The following is an 18,307-nucleotide window of genomic DNA, read 5'->3' as shown; positions in this document are numbered from 1 at the left end:
GGATTTCTGTGGCCCTGAGCTAGCAAGTTAATTAAGACATTCACGTAATTATGGAAGGCTAAAATATGTCATTAGTTTCAGTTTTCTGATTTTATTTTATTTCCAGGTTTTTGGCAGTCAAGCATTAATTGCCTTGCAGAACAATGAAGTCATTTTTGTAGATTTGCTAAAGAAATTTGGCTTTTATTAATCTTTTCCGCAGAGACAGTCAATGTGTGTGTTTATTCCACACTATTGGCTAGTATCAACTGTTTGCTGAATTACAAGTGACTGTTTTTATCTTCTGTCATGTATGCCATAATAAAGAACCAAACATGAGCTAATACAGCACTGGTATACCAAGAAAATTTGCAGTCCTAAAACCACACTTAAAAACTTAAAATCAGGTTGAAGCCTACTTCTTTGTGAGTCTGAACATATGAATGTGCACTTTCAGCCAAATTATGCATTTTAGTGTGATTTACGAAATTCTGATGCTCTTGGTGTATCCTCTGATGTCCTGTTTTGTTTATGACTTAATGTGATGACTTTATGCAATGTAGGTATGAACATATGGCCTTCCTATGTCATTGTTGCTGTGCATACTCAGTAATGTCATTTTCTGATACTCTCTGACAACTGCTGAAATGAATTCTAACAGGTCATGGAAAAATATTGCCAATGCTGGTTGAAAAGTGTTAGATTCGAAATAAATTTCATTGTACGCAAGATGAATTACATTACATATGTGACTGTGCTTTGAATTTCTTAAATCACAGTGCATTTGAGTCTCATTTAAAGTAGAAGAATTTCAATCCTAGAAGACCAGACATTTGTGCCATTATTTAAAATTTTATTGGCTCACTTGTGTTATGTATATTAAAATGAAACGCACACAAAGAAGACCAATATTATATGTGAAAGCTTAGCTTTTCTTGTAGCTACCATTAACTTTTTGTATTTGCGCTAATGAACAGTGATGTTGCTACTGGCTGACTACATCACGTGTCCTATGATCTGAATATATGCCATTATTGGCTGGAGAGATCACGTGACAGAAGCTATGATTGGCTTAGTAAAGTGCTATACTTTCGTAATATGAAAATATAAAGTGTACATATTGCTGTACAGGAAAGATCTTTCCCCCAAGGGAAAGTAAACTGTCACTTAATATGGAAAAAGTGTTTTCACCTGGGAAAAAGTGTATTTTTAGCCAGGAAATCCAGGTACTTTTTGTTTTTTCTTGTCTGCTTATACATCGTGTTCATGTGCCATCTATAGAAATCCTTCCCAACCTCACAAAACTCCCAACCTCTTGTCAGATTCATTAATATCTGCATGATATGGACTAAGGGTCAAGACACCCTATCCTCATTCCTTCACAGCCACAACTACTACTCTCTCATCTGTTTCACCTGGTCTGCCTCAACCAAATGTGCCACCTCCCGGAACATTGACCTTTACCTTTCTGATGGCTCTATCCACATCTGTGCCCACATTAAACCCACTAACCATCAACAGTACCTGCATTTCGACAACAGCCATCCCTTCCGCACCAAAAAATCCCTGCTATACTGCCTAGCCATGTGTGGACGAAATTCTGTTATGATGAGGACTCCCTTGCCTAGTATGCTGAAGCATACTCTCTCTCACCATGCCCTGAAATGGGGGACATCCTATCCAAGGTCCTTCTTACCCCTCCTAAAGTGGTGTTCCATCGTCCATTCAACCTTCACAACATCCTAATCCGTCCCTATGCCACTTCCGATCCCAACCCCTTGCCAAAGGGAGCATTTCCCTGTGGAAGACCCAAGTACAAGACCTGCCAAATCTAACGACCCAGCAGTTCCTATTCCAGTCCTGTCGCAGGCTTATTCTATCTGGTCTGAGGCAGGGCCACCTGTGAAAGCAGCCATGCCATATACCAACTTAGCTGCAAACATTTCACAGCTTGTCATATTGGTATAAGTACCATCCAACGTTTCACTAGGCTGAATGGCCAGTGTCAAACTGTTGCCAAGAACAAAGTTGACCACCCGGTTGCACAACATGCAGCTGAACACAGCATGCTCAATTTCAGTGGCTGCCTCACAACATGTGCACTCTGGAATAATCCTTATTATCACAAGAAAAACTGGAATAAAACTTATAAATAACATCATCAGATATTGAATTATAAAATAAATTAAAAAATTAGGAGCTGTAAAATTGGGAGAAAAACTAAATAAAAAAATTAGTAAACACTTAACTTATCTTCAGGAAATTAACTCAAGAATTGTACCTTTGGAGTAAAACCACCTATAAAAGGTATACTATATAGTACAAACTGGAAACATTGGAGCAGAAGTTAAAGGCAAGAAATTAACAATTGTCCCTATTAATTGAATATCTTGATAATGTCCGCGGCTCGTTGTCTTGCGGTAGCATCCTCGCTTCCCGCGCACGGGGTCCCGGGTTCGATTCCTGGCAGGGTCAGGGATTTTCTCTACCTCGAGATGACACGGTGTTGTGTGTCTTTCATCATCATTTCATCCTCATTCACTCGCATGTCGCCGTATTGACGTTAAAGAACTTGTGGAGCAGTGGCCGAACCGCCCTGCGAGGGGTCTCCTGGCTACCAATGCCATACGCTCATTATCATCTTGATAATCCTTTAAGAATCCATACATATAAATAATAAAGCCTTTTTTAAAGCATAAGCCAACTTAAATGAAAAAAATTAAGATTTGGGTAACCTGTAGTGAAAAATCTTATTATTAAACCAATTCGCCTTAAACTTGAAAAGCAATAATTTTAAATTAAATTCAAAACTACCATCAAATCAGTCATAAAAATTGTTATATGACCAAATAATAATAAAAAGCAATCACAATTATATGTCTCAAATACAGGTCTAAAAATAATCAACAAGTTAACACCAGCAGTAGAAGAATACAGGGACAGAAGTAGGAAGTCAAGAAGAAAATGTAGTTTGAACTGTCATAGTTATAGCTGACGAAACAATTAATGTTGAAATAAGCTTCATTTTAAAAAGAATTAGAAATAAAATCATAACAATGAATGTAATTTCAACCTCCAAAATTTAGTATTCAAGAAATAAAAATTAAAATAGAAACATCACCAGTACAGTTAGATATAGCTGTTTGTACACCTACAGTGTAAGACTTTACATTCTGATGGCAAATGACTAAACAGAAAGAAACTAATCACAAACCATGTCAGCCTAACAAAATTCTAATCAAATTTGGACTAATACTCAAAAGCCGTACTGAAAGAATAAATATTAAAGCAATAAAAATAAAATGATTTATGTTCATTTCACTAGATCCTCATTATAATGAGTAAACAATAAGAGATACTAAATCTAAAATTAGATTCATTATAACCATTGAACCACTTTTTAAAAAAAAATAGCCCCCAGTCAACAGCACCTCTATGAACAATTATGAAATAAAATAAAATTCCAAGTTGTAGATAAAAATGAAGAAAAAACTCAGTGAACACACAGAAAATAAATACAACAACTGACACGAAAAATGCAACCCTACATTTTCTTAAAAAACATTTATTTTAAATTCCAGTCATTTCATGACCGTAGTCTACTATTGATGATAAAATATTGTGCTACAATCTCATCTGGGGTCTAAAAATAAAAAAAAATAGGCAGTTATAAACAAGTTAAGATATAGATTTGGAACTAACATGAATGGATTCACACTTCAAGCAAACTTTGAGGAAGCTCATGAAGGAAATACTCTTCTGTTTCAGTTTTTACACTTCACCTCACTGACATGTCTTCACACCTTCAAAAATGTGTTTTACCACCTCTTGCACTACTCATGGCATCCAGCCTTTCTGGCATGGTCATGATTGCTGAAATATTCTCATGGGGAATCGTCTCCCATTCTTTCAGGATGGCTCCTGAAGGTTGTGTAGTGCCTCCAAATAGTGCAGATGGACCCTTATCCCATATATGCTCAACAAGATTCAAATCTGGGCTTCAAGCAGGCCAAGCAACAGCATGAATGACTATTTAATTCAATGACTTGTGCACAATTCTCGCAGCATGTGGGCATGCATTGCTTTGTAACCAATTAATGAAGTGAATGGTACAACATGTTGCAAAATAATTTCCTTCACTTATCGATGTGCTGTAAGGCTCACAAGTTCCACAAAGCCCAAAATCTGTTCTTGCAGTCATATTGATTCCTGCCCAAGCCATTGGAGAACCACCCTGAAAAGGCAACCTGGTTGAGAATGTGGAAGAGGAATACATTTCTCCAAGACTTCTCCAGATCCTCTCACTGCTGTTTGGTGAGTCACAGTTTGAACTGTAATCACCTGTGAACAGCACTTGTCCACATTGTTGTACTCCACAGCCACAATATTCCCTTGCAAATCATAATCTAGCTGGACCATGCTCTTATGAGTTCTGGCCTGATGTAAGTCTTGTGGATTGAAGATTGTCTTCTTCAACAATGTCTCAAATTGATTCATTCAACTTTGGGTAATCAGTTGCCTTCAGAAAAGTCTGTTCATAAGTGGTTTGCAGAATTTTATTGTCAGTGAAGGTTAGATAAAATCAGTTGTTGTGGTTTGAGGTTCATCATATGACTTACTGTGAGATAGAGGTATCCTTAGTCATATCAAATACTGCAGTTCATTTGATTTTTCAGGATAATGTACATTTGAAAAATATGTGTTCCTAATAGTATTATGAGAGGAAAGTTGCTACTCACCATATAGCAGAGATGCTGAGTTGCAGGTAGGCAGATGTGCCTATCTGCGTCTCAGCATCTCCGCTATGTGATGAGTAGCAACTTTCCTTCTCATATTGTTACGTTCCATCCTTGATTTTCCATTGTTTGTGATCCTAATAGATTCTCAGAAATTCTTAAACAGGCTCATGTCATTTGGTGCAAGGAACTGCTCAAAAAATTTAACCAAAGCAATGTAAAATCCACATATAGCATTTTAACAAGAGGTTAACCTTGGATATAGTCACATGAGCTAGAAGCTAAGCAGCACTAAAGTGTTTTAAAGTTGAACATAAACCAACAACTTTATTTGTTTGTGAAGCAAGAAAGCTGTTTCTTTCATTATACTGATCATGTGACCATTGCATTAGAAGATCGAAGAACTATTAATGCTGAGAAGATTTACAAGAATCATCAAAACATAAGACAAATTCTTGAGCATGACAAAATCAGCTGTTACTGACAATGTCTACTGTCACTTAATTATTTGACGGATAAAAACATATTCAGGGCATGTTGACAGGACATTTCCAGAAACTGATATCACCTAATTGTCTGAAAATTGAAAAGGCAGCATATTTATGAAAAATATACAGCTTCACAGATGTACATGACACATTATTTTTCAACACTGTTGCCTTTATTCTCAATGTAGTTTATGAGCTGAGAAATGAGCTTTCTTCGTTAAAAAGTCTCGTGCCATCTCTCTCGTCCAATGTTTAATGGCAATGTGGACCACATCATCAGCAGCAAACCTTTTGCCACCTATAAACAACTTCAGAGAGGTGAAAAAATGAAAATCTGAAGGTGCCAGATCAGGGATATGAGCTAGTGGTTGTTGATGCCCTACCAAATGAATCCAGGAGTCAATTTATGGCACTGGCTGTGTAGGGACACTATCTTTGTTAACATTCCCCTTCTTATGTTCTGTAACACCATCAGTAATTTTTTTTTTTTTTTTCGGTTTCACCATACTACCGCAGCATTAATTGTTCCTCTTGGGGGAAGACAGGCCATGCTGCAATGAGTTTCAATTTTTTTGCTGATGGTGCAGAAGGATGGCGTTACTGCATTGATTGTCTTTCATCTTAGGAAGCTGATGGGCACCCAGCCCCTCAATGCCAGTCACACTAGAGTCAAGAAATTGTTCACCTTCTAGTTCAAAGCATTCAAAACAATCTGATGAAGATGTGATTCTTTGACTTTTTGTTGGTCTGTGAGCTGTTTTGGTATCTGCCTTGCACACACATTTCAAAAATGAAGTGTATCAGTAATGACTACATGCAGAAGAGAACTAGAGATTTTTGGAAACAATACATTACTCTCATCCAAAATCAATCTTCATTGATGGACACCCAGTCCTTTGTTTATCGTGAACATTTGTTCTGCCAGCTTTAAACTCGGCACCAATTGTGCACATGAGATGATACATCACACCATCCCCATAAACAGTATTGATTTTGTTAAAAATCTGGAACAGCACATTTCCCTTTGGAAGAAGTAAGTAGATAACTCCTCTCAACTCACAGCTGGCAGGATTTGAAATAGATGTTCAGTGTGGCAAAACAACAAGAGTTTTGAGCGGACTTAGACAAATGAGTGTGCGATCTACTGCCAACACCTTGTCCTTAAAACAATGCTATTTACTTTGTCAAAAAATATTCCTTTTAGAATCAGAGGGTCAGTATTCTTACTTTTGGACATGCCTCATAACGTCATTTCCCCTATTCACGTGATTTATCACCTAACAACTTCTTTTAGTTCTCTCATGTCAAACAGAAAAGGTGTGGAATGTGATTTTTCATCACCTCAAAATCTTTATCATAACCCTTTTTTTTTTGAGTGTTAGAGAGGCAGAATTTTCTAGAATGAGTTCATATACATGTAAAAATGTATCAATTTCAAAGGCAAATATTTGAGAAACAATAAAGCTAGTTGTACCAAAAAAGTTTTTTGTGTATATATAAATACTTCATTGGCAACTGTTTGTGTGCGTTTGTGTGTGTGTGTGTGTGTGTGTGTGTGTGTGTGTGTGTGTGTGTGTGTGTGTGTGTGTGTGTGTGTACTGTATTTACTTGAATCTAAGCCACACTCGAATCTAAGCTGCACCTGAAAAATGAGAATCGAAATCGAAGAAAAAAATTTCCCGAATCTAAGCTGCTCTGAAATTTGAGACTCAAAATTCAAGGTGAGAGAAAAGTTTTCGAGTGCCCCTCCAAATGGAAACAAAGTCGGTCCGTTGTAACATGAAACACAACTGAGGCCGAATGGATGAAGACACAGCTACCACGACAACCAGGCTGCAAGCCCGAAATCTTTTTGAATACAGCTACAGTATTTTGGTTTGAGTCGTAAGCTTAACAGTTAAGCTTTACCAAGTAGCCATTGCCATGTGTCAGGCGCTCTGCCTGTATTTATATGGGTACTCTTCCTTTTTCACATGGTTCATCTGGTTTGAATCGATTGCTTATTTTGCTATGATCTGATAAGTGCCATTCTCTTTGTTATAGGTGTTTATGTCACTCTAAGCTGAAAACGCATTATTGTACTGTGTCGTGCATTGTTTGTCACATTCTGATACTCAGTGTTCATGACCTGTTGCCGCTCGTGGCATGGCTTGCTTTTGTGCGCAATGCCGTGGCTTACAATAAAACAAAAAAGGGAGCAATTGTCTCATGAGTGAAACAATGGCAAAAGTCTGCTATTTGTTGTTACTTACACTGTTGCTTTCTTTGATAATAATCAACAAGAACCAAATAATAGACTGTAGAAGATGTTCTGAATGAGAGTTTAGCGAAAAATTTTCTCCGTTTGAAAATGTTTGCAGACGCTTCTTTAGTACATTACCTTCTGCACAGAAATTAAAGTCATCTTAAATTTAAAAATCTTGTCAGTTACTGTGCTTCATTTCTGAATATACCACTATTCAGCAGAAGAATAATACGAATATAAACATGGCATGATATTTATATTCTTCCGCATTTGCTGTTGTCTCACTCTAGTATTATAGTTTTTTTAGGCAGACAAGATTTAAATGAGATAGTAGCAAACACTAAGGAATACACGGCATAATGTTTATTTTATTTTTATTTTTTTATTTATTTTATTTATTATTATTTAGTGACGCAGAGGTTTTGGCACCAGTATTTATCTTTGTGCCTGCAAAGTATGTCCACATATATTTGACGGCAGAAGTTAGTTGTGGTGGCACCTACCAACATTTTTCAGAATTTCCCATTACTTTGCACTCGATTCTAAGCCGGAGGCGGTTTTTTGGATTACAAAAACCAGAAACAAAGTATGGCTTAGATTCGAGTAAATACGGTATATATAATCTCCCCCCCCCCCCCCCCCCCCATTACCCCAACACTTCAAGCACTCATTTCTCTCTGTCACTCACCCCTATCCCTCTTTCCCTCACCCAACTTCTCTATTTGCTCTCCAACACCTTTTTGTTGGGGATAGGGGACAGACGTTCAATTTTACTTTTAAATTTTGTTGGTGTGTGTCAGATGGCTTGCATGATGAAGTGAGAAACTATGTCTCTTCACATTTCCCTGCTAATGTGATGCTATTGCGGACACCAAGAAGAGAGGGACTTATCCGTGCTAGAATGTTTGGAGCTTCAGCCAGCAAGGGCAAGGTGAGTGAAACATTCATAGCTGTAACTGAGATCTGTGGTACATTTATTTTAGACACGTGTATTTGTAAGTTCGACATCTCCTCCTAAATGACTTGATCGATTTCAACCAAACTTGCTACACCTAACACTCACTGTCTGAAAATAACTATTGTGGGAGTAAGAACCACCGACTTCCTGTTGGGTGAAGGTGGGGTTGAAAATGGGACACTATAGAAGGTGGAAGGGGGGGGGGGGGAGACATGGACAGAGAGGGGAAGGAGGGAAAGGGCAAAGAGAGGGGCAAGGAGGAGACAGAACAAGGAAAAGCATGCAACAACAACATGGTGGGAGGGGGAGGGAGGGCACAAAGATCTGGACAGGCAGGGGAGAGATGAGGACATATATAGAGAAAGGGGAGAAGCAGATGGACAGGGAGAGGGGGAAGAGGACAAAGAGAGGGACGACAAAAATACAGACAGAGTAAGGGTGAGTTTGGAGGCAGATAAATTTAGGGGGGAGGGGAGGAGACAGATAGGGAGAAGGTAGTGGAGAAGATGGACAGAGAGGGAGGGAGGAGGAGATGACAAACAGATTGGAGGGGGGGGGGGAGATACACAGAATGAGCAGGGAGACGGACAGGGAAAGGGGGAGGAGGTGTAGAAGATGAGGACGGGGATGAGAAGGGGGTGATATGTATATGTGTTGTAAAAGAATTTTTGGTCATTTTGTACTGTATTTAGTTAACTTTGAATACTTTAAAAGTATGAAGTTCAAATTTTCTCTTATTTCTGGTGTTTAGTGTATCAGCCAGGTCACAAGAATGAGCATTTCAGTAACACAATATTTTGGTCAGTGTGGTTCAGGATAAAAAATTATGCCACACAGCTGAATACCACAGATAAATTTGACAACCTGTATGGAGCCATGTTTAATCAATAGCTCTATGACACAATGAAAAAGAATGCTAGTATATTCTGGTATCGGCTTAAGTCCTTCACCAGATGCAGTAAACTCGCAGCACACAAACACAAATCACACACTAATTGCCATTGTTGTCTCTGGATGTTAGGCCCGATTGTGACTGTGTCTGAGGTAAGCAGGAATCATTGCTAAGGTGGGTAGCAGGTGTTCAGAAGAAGTGTGGGGTGAGTAGAGGGAGGAGACTACCGTGGTAGGGTGGGGGAAGATGCTAGTGCTGCCTGTGGGAGTGTGCAGGGACGTGTTGGGGACAGTGTAAAGCTGCTAGGTGAAGCATTGCTTAGGATGGGGGGGTGACAGGGTGAGAGAGGAGAGAAATACATAAGAGAAAAGGACTATGCTGCAGGTGTTTTGGCAGGCTATACAATGTGTGTAGTACTGGAGTGGAAGCAGGGAAGGGGATCAGCAGGTGGAGGAAATGTATAACAGTAAAAGTATCTGTTAGATATTTCTGGGTAGTGTGTGTGACAATTCATGGCTCTTCCTTTGCACTTGACAATGTGTTTGCATTAATTAATCATAAAATATTCTTGCTGAAGTCATTTAATTTTTACATTTGTGAAGGAATAAATAACACAAGGAATAGAAATAGCTCCAGTTGTCTAAAGAGTATGATTCGTGATGATTTTTCGCTAACACAGGAAGAATTCTCACACACATACAAATGCAGGTGCAAGTAATATAAAACTATAGGTAATCAATACTTGTGTTTCTTTTCCAATGTCAAGTGTTCTGAGGTATAGGAGTGTAAATGGAATTCATTGTGAGTATCAGTAGTGTTATCCAAGATTACGTAATGAGGGTTTGTGGCTAAATAGGTAAGTGTCAGACTGCAGATACAAAGTTGTGAAGTTCAGTCCCCAGTTGCTCCTAAGATCTGTTTTATGTCACTCATAATTTCTTTCGCCACTTACAATTATTTGCAAATGTGAAAAATGCGAAGTTGGGCCTTTGTTCAGCATCTGTGTTCAACATCAGAATGCCCTATAAATGACTGTGTCGCTGAGTTCGATGCACGAAAAAAGTGCAGGGCGTACCATGTCCAGTAGGAATGTGCCTAGAGAAGCAGTCCAGTTTTCAAACTAGCCTCAGAGTTAAGTATAGATGTAACCTATGTGTTAAGTGTCATATTTGAATTTGTATTGAAGTGACCATTGTTTCAGTAATTGAGTGTACTGAGAATAAATGTTTATTAGTTCTAATTTTTTTCTTCCCTTGTTTTTAATCATTGTCATATGCAGACAGCTATTTAATTTTTCAAAGATTGATAAGCCAAACACAATAATACAGATTGTACGGAAATTTCCGTTACAAACTTCTAGGATTCGTAGAGAGGAAATGATTGCATACTATTTTGAATAGGAACCCTTGTCTGGAATGTACAATTTCCATTTTAAGATAGTTTCAGTTCAGATGTTTAACTCATTCACTTCTGCTCGAGGAACTGAATTAGGTGTGACACAGTACAATTATTAGGTAACAATTTGAAAGGAAACATAACAGAACAACATTGGTGGTCTCCACATTGAGCCATTGTTGTAATGCATCTGGACTGTTCTGTATGTACAGTATACTTGGTTCTTTTTTGTTTTGGATTAATGTAAACACATAATGTTTATAAGTGTTAAAAACATGTGCTTAAGTGATAAATGGATGTTTCATTATTTTTTATTTTGAATTGTTACCTAATAATTGTTCTGTATCATGCCGTATTCAGTTTCTCAAGCAGAAGTAGATGAGAATTGTTCAAATTACAACTGTTGTAGAACAGAAATGGTAAGTTTTCGGACATTGGTTCATATTTGAAATATTGTGTACTCACTCCCCTCTGCAAGCCCTAGAAATTTGTAATGGGACTTTCCAAACACACTGTATAGGAAGACGCTCAATGTGAAGATATGGTGTTACTTGCCTATAGAAGAAATGTCACGTGTAAAGCAATTGCATGGGTACAAGATGAGACGTTCTTAACATGGAAGTGAATGAGGTACCTGTGCTGATTGAGCAGTAACATTCTGGGCACTTTATCATTATTTTCATTGTGGTTAGAGCTATGACCATCTTTTAATTCAGCCATCAATTTCGTGATTGTTGAAGTGTAGACGTAGTGTAGATTTTCACCAGCTGAAGGTTATAAATTTTTCCCAACAAAGAAGTTAATGAACTTACCTGGCAGATGAAAATTTTGCACTGGACTGGACAAAGATCTTTACTTGGCACATTACCATTGTACAAATGCAAAACAAATGAATATAATGATATTATAACAATAATGGGAATTCCTGGATGGAGCACTGTGTGAAATAAGGACAAGGCAACCACGTAGCTATAATGGATTGATGCATGCAGCACAGAAACATAACAGAAAGCAGCATTCACACTTTCTTTCAAGCACTAGCTCTTTTTCTAGAAATAGTACACACATTCACACTCACAACCACATACACACACAAATACGCACTTCGTTGACCAAAGCAAGACTTGCCTATGTTTATGTGGTTATGTGTGAGACTGTGTGTGCTATTACTAGAGAGAGAGCTACTGCTTGAAAGCTAGTTTCCTTTTATTTGAATTGTGTAGTGTTTCATACAATTTTGGATTAATTACTGGTACATGCATATCAAATCAATGCAGGTGCTGGTGTTCTTGGACAGCCATGTGGAAGTGAATGAAGGTTGGTTGTCTCCATTACTGACAACAATCGCAGACTCACCAACTGCTATTGCAGTTCCAATAATAGACATTATTGGTGCTGACACATTTGAATACAAATCCTCACCCCTAGTCCGCGGTGGTTTCAACTGGGGACTACACTTCAAGTGGGATAACTTGCCTCCCGGGACACTCACAGAACCAATGGACTTCATTAAACCAATAAAGTTAGTAAAATTTAATTTTTGTTTTGTTGTCTAAATAGTGAATGTTGTGTGACTGTGTCTTCTGTTGTGAATGAAATTATATTTTGCTTCTCTGTGTGGGGGGATTTTTTCTGTATAAACAAAATAAAAGTTCTTGATCACTAAATGTAAAGACTGATTCATGTAAAAGTATAACATACAGACTCAACATGTAACAAAAATACGGGGTGACATGATTCTCTTCCATATTTTCATTTTTATGATACAATGATAAATATTTCAATCATTATCTACCTGTTGAAATTAATATGTTGTATAATGACGTGACACTCTTTTTCCCAGGTCTCCAACAATGGCAGGAGGGCTGTTCGCTATACAGAAAGACTACTTCCATGAACTTGGAGAATATGATTCTGGGATGAATATTTGGGGTGGTGAAAACTTGGAAATATCTTTTAGAGTAAGTCTTACAATATTTGTTCCTTTAGTATTTTATGTTTCGTCTGATTTAACTGCCACTAGTGATACATTATAGTTGTTGTCAACACAATCAATTATTTATGCTTTGAGAAAGAAACACAATACAGTTTGATAAATACATTACTTTTTTTATAAATAAGTTCACATATATGCTTTTTTCAGATTTCATCACTTTAACTATTTTAGATGCCACATTTTCAGTATAATTTTTGCCCCAAATTGTATCACCAGTCACTCATAGGAGCAGCAAAACTTGTGGCTGGATAAGCAAGTGATGAAGTATCCTCTTTACCATTTCTGGAGGCTTCTCTTAATGTCGTATTATCAATTAGTTATTACTTTCCTGAAATTGATAAATAATATATTTCCTCCAGAATTTGCTACCAGATTTTTTGATTCAACACTAATGTAGTGATCTTGGAGCCACAGTTCTATTGTTGAACATGGGAGTAGCATATGCGGCATCTATTTCAAACTTAATCCAGCATCGGCCCCCTCCTTTTTTAGTGATAACCATCTGGTGATTATTGATTTGCTATTTTGCTGCCATTTGGATGGCAACAACAGTAGAAATTTCATTTTTGCAGCAATTTACATTTGCGGTTACATGTTGAAGTGACAACTTCTCATTGGCAGTCACAGAAAGGGGGACCCTAAGAGTGTTGGAGAAGTTGTCAGCTTTATGCACGAGAGTTGCCAGTTGCTCCTTAGAAAAGAAAGGAAGCTCACAGCCTAGTGTCCAGTCAGTAATGAGCTCATTAGAAATGGAACACAACTTTCCATAGGGAAAAAAATGTCATCCATGTTCATTTGCCTTAAATCTGTATCCATGTACATACTCTGTAAACTATCGTATGGTGTGTACCCGAGGTTATTCTGTACACTACCAGCCATTTCCTTTCCTGTTCCACTCAAAGATAGAGTGAGGGAAAAATACTGTGTGTGTGTGTGTGTGTGTGTGTGTGTGTGTGTGTGTGTGTGTGCATATGGGCACTAATGTCTTGTATCTTATCTTCATTGTCCTTAGGTGAAATATATATTGACAGCAGTGGATCATTCTACAGTCAGCTTCAAATGCCAGTTCTCTAAATTTTCTGAATAGTATTTCTTGAAAGAACATCACTTTCCTTCCAGGCATTCCATTTGAGCTCCCAAGGCATCTCTGAAACACTTGTGTGTTGTTGAAACCTAGCAGCCTGCCTCTGAAATTACTTCAGTGTCTTCCTTCAGTCTGACCTCGTGTGGATCCCAAAGACTTGATCAGTACTCAACAATAGTTCACACTAATGTCCTATATGTGGTTTCCTTTACAGGTGAACCACATTTCCTTAAAATTCTCCCAATAAACCAAAGTTGACTATTCACCTTCCCTACCGCAATCCTCACATGCTCATTCCATTTCATATCCCTTTGCAACTTTACACCCGAATATTTAAATGACAAGCAGGACACCACTAATGCCATATCTGAATGTTATGGGTTTTTGTTTCCTACTCATCCTAATTAACTTATATTTCCCTATATTTAGAGCCAGCTGCAATTCATCACACCAACTAGAAGTTTTGTCGTCATCTTGTATCATCCTACAGTCACCCATCTTTGACACCTTCCCATACACCACATCATCAGCAACAACCCCAGATTGCTGCTTACACTGTCCCGGAGATCATTTTGTATATTGAAAACAATAAAGGTCCTATTATACTTACCTCAGGCACTCTGACTTCAGAAGTCCTCAAGCCGCTCTCATATCTGAGAACCTATTCAGTATGCTCGTGCCTTTGTTAATAGTGTGCAGCTCAGTACCATGTCATATGCTTCTCGGAAATCTAGTAGTATGGAAACTGCTTGTTGCTCTTCATCCATAGTTTGCAGTATATCAAGTAAGAAAAAGGCAAGCTGAGTTTCACACGAGCAGTGCTTTCTGAAAATATGCTGATTCTTGGACATCAGCTTTTCAGTCTCTAGAACGTTTATTATATTTGAACTCAGAATATGTTCTACCATTTAGTGACAAACATTGGTTTGTAACTTTGCAGGTTTGTTCTTTTACCCTTGTTATATACAGGAGTCTGCCGCACTTTTTGCCAGTTGCTTGGGACTTTGTGCTAGGTGAGAGAGATGCACAAGAAGTGCAAGTTAAGTAGGTGACCAATGTCTTCATAAAACTGAATTAGGATTCCATCCGGTCCTGGGAGCTTATTTGTTCTTAACTCTTTCATTTGTTTCTCTTCACCGAGAATATTTAGTACTATGTCATCCATACAGTCAAAAAATGGTTTGCATGATTCTCCTGCATGAACGATTTTGTAAAGATAGTATTTAAACATTTAGCTTTCATTTTCCTATCTTCAGCTGCTGCCACACCAGATGGTCAGTGACTGTGTGGATGGAAGTCTTAGAACCGCCTATCAATTTTACATAGAAACAGAATTTTTTTCAGGTTCTCAGCCAGATCTTTTGCAGAGAGATGACAGTATAGTTGTTGTTGTTTGCTTTGTGTGTAGATCTTTTCACGAACATCCAAATCTCTACTAACCTTTGCCTGTCATCATTTGCAAGTTCTTTTTTGAACTGAAAGTGCAACAGCCTCTGCTTCCCAAGCATTTTTTGAATTTCATTGCTGAAACATGGTGGATCTTTTCTACCTCTAATCCACTTATAAGCTCATAATTGTCCACAGTGCGATTTTTCGATCTGTTTAACCGTTGTCCATAATTCCTCTGTGTCCATTATACTGGAACTAAATTATTGATATTCATGGTCTATGTGAGATACTAACTGCTGATTACCTGCTCTTTCTAACAGAAATGGTCTTCTGATCTTCATGACTGATTTAATAACTTTTGTAACCACAGCCACTATGATGGTAAGATCACTAATCGTCTCTGTACTGATGCCATCAGTAAGGTCCAGCCTATTTGTAGCTGCAAGGCCTAAGACATTTCCATTGTGTGTGGGCTACTGAACTAGCTGCACAAGACAGTTTTCAGAAAATTGTTCAGAAGTACTTGGTATGGCTGTCCGTCTGTCCCCTCTGCAATGACATCCCAGTCTATAATCGTTAGCTTGAAGTCGCCTCCAACTAGCAATGTATTATCTGGGTATTTATGGCTACTGACCAAAGACATTCTTTGAATGACTCTAGAGCTCGGACATCAAAATCTGGTGTTCAGTATAGGCCAGGTAACTTCACTGTCACATTCAATTTCAGCCCCAATAGAGACAGTATTTTTGTCATCTGTGTAACGAAACAGGTGTTACGTTGAGAAAACAGTGAAATTTTTACTGGGGTGAAAATTTTCAACATTGAAAAGAGATTATTTGATTTAAACAAAAAACTACAAAAATTTGTTGTTATTCTTGTGTTCCATTGACATCAAGAAATGTGTGATCATGGGGGTGTTTCTTACTGATCACATTGCCCTCCACCACTCAAAGAATTACTTTGAGACAAATGCAAATGTTTACTGCTAGAACAGTTTCCAAAAAAATTACACCTTTAGTAATTAGTTCTGCAGTGACACTTATGTAGTTCAGTTGATTTCTTACATGTATCTTAGTTAGGTGTAACTCGAGTAATCTGCTTCCTGCTGGCTGCTGCTGCTGAAGTAGTTGTCTCGGTCCATTTCATCTGCTAACTGGAACACGTGAATTCCATGAAATAATCCAGGTACCAAGTTGTTTTATAGTGGTTTATTTATGACAAGCTACACCATTTCTTCTTAGTGGGAGCCCACTCCACATAACAGGCTACATAGTCACAATACTGTATTACAACAGTTAGATTATTGCACAGAAGTGCAACAGAGTGGTTGCGTCGCAAACCTGTCTCCAACTGACCATTCTTGAGCCTTGTGCTCCTCCTATTTATGTTTTTTAACAATCAAGTCAACAAAACTACCGTGCAAATTTATTAAATTAACAATTAAAAGTTTAACATTTTTATGAGTAACTATCCACAAAACCTTGCTTATTTTATGCTGAAACTGGTGTATACAATAAAAAAGACTTTTACACAGGATATACATCATATTATATAAAATACGGAAAGATAATAATGCTAACCTAAATTTTCTTAATTATGACTTCATTTGTAAATGCAAAATATTGCAAACATATATTGGGCAAGCAAGACCTACTAGTAAACAAATGGAATAATAAATTTTATGAAATTTAACATTTTACGTGAAATCACTAATCAGATACCATTGGAATGACGGAACTTTCAAAACAGGAATTTAAAACAAAAGGGTTGTTTTATTTCAATTGTAGTGAACACTCCCCATCCTAGGGTGGCTAGTCTGTCCTTCTGATAAACATTCCCTGATTCATTAAGTATCTCTTAGCTTTATACTTCAGGTTTTTTGAGCACGAGTACTTTCCTCAAGAGCAGTAAATTCGGGAAATGTGTTATGACTACTTTGACAGTTTACTGATAAAATTTTGACAGTTGAAGTATCTTTACTCTGAATACAGTCTATAGTCCATATCTGCAAATCGACTGGTGAGTGTTCACAATAGTACATCCAAACTACTGTCTAGCCTAAAAAACCCTGATGTGCACTTCACAAGTACTGTGCTACCAAAGTAGCTACTTCCATTATACAGTGCATTCCTGACCTGTCGAGGGGGTCCTACAATTCCCCACCCATAACATATTTCTAGAAATCTGCAGCCAGGACCATCAGAGTTGACAAAGTCTTTGGTTGAGACCCTCAACGTGGCTCCATACCAAAGGACGCTGATCAACTCTGGGAACAACACTACAAATTGCAAGCTCCGGTTGCACAGTGCCTGCTAGACCAGCAGTCTTCACTCCCTCCACCAGCCGCCTTTATAAATTGAGGATAGCCTCAGAACACATGCAACAGGTGTTGTTGGTGCCGACGTGAGCTATAACTTGCAGATTACTGCGCCCTGCATGCTCAACAGCAGGGAAGGCCACCTCCATGTCTTGGATGAGCCATTTGGCAGACATGAGGAGTACACATTGGCTTGCTTTCTAGCCCTGAGCACTATCTTCCTAGGGGCACTTTAATGCACTAGCTCCCAATAACTATAATCCAGTCATCACAAGAATAAACCTGATGTAAACATTGCACTATGTATTCTTCCATGTTTGCTGGAACTTCATTGGATTTCCATTTCATGTGGGACTGCAGCCGAGCTGTCTCAAGTACTGTCAAGTAAGATGATAAGGGTAGGTTTTGTGCTGTGCGTTACGCGCATGTTTACTTAGCGATGATATGGGACAACAGCTTTACTGACACATTAAACTTGGACAGTACTGGCAGGTCAGCTGGTACAGCTAGCCTGCAGTGACGTGGCCAGTTGCAGTTCACACGTAACAAGAGACAAACAGAGGAGCAATAAAGCTTTGAATGTCATTTAATTTTTAAGCAGAATAAAGTAATATACTGCAAATCTCCCACAATGTGCTCCTTAGACGACTAGATGAAAACCGCAACTCATTATCTTTTTTAGCTACCGTACTATTGTGATTAAAAACAAAAATGATAAAAATTCCTGACTTAACCACAGGGTTATTTTTCTGCATATGCTCTGTGTAATGTAAGAGAGTACTGAAGGATTTCACCGTATAGTTAAATATTGAAGCAACTGAAGTTATT

At 38.1% G+C, this 18,307-nt stretch overlaps 1 protein-coding gene across 1 annotated transcript in view; it reads left to right on the top strand.

Moving 5' to 3' along the window:
• Nucleotides 1-18,307, top strand: part of LOC126279085 (polypeptide N-acetylgalactosaminyltransferase 35A) — a 160,099-nt gene that overhangs the window by 83,735 nt on the left and 58,057 nt on the right. Inside the window, exons 5-7 of the mRNA XM_049979544.1 lie at nt 8,249-8,379; nt 11,971-12,215; nt 12,537-12,654. Of these exons, the coding sequence (XP_049835501.1) occupies nt 8,249-8,379; nt 11,971-12,215; nt 12,537-12,654 (494 nt within the window). The remainder of the gene's footprint in view (nt 1-8,248; nt 8,380-11,970; nt 12,216-12,536; nt 12,655-18,307) is intronic.

The sequence above is a fragment of the Schistocerca gregaria genome, chromosome 6, assembly GCF_023897955.1.
Source record: "Schistocerca gregaria isolate iqSchGreg1 chromosome 6, iqSchGreg1.2, whole genome shotgun sequence".
Taxonomy (NCBI): domain Eukaryota; kingdom Metazoa; phylum Arthropoda; class Insecta; order Orthoptera; family Acrididae; genus Schistocerca; species Schistocerca gregaria.
Note: the sequence above shows the minus strand (reverse complement) of the source record. Positions and strands in the feature narration are given on the sequence as shown.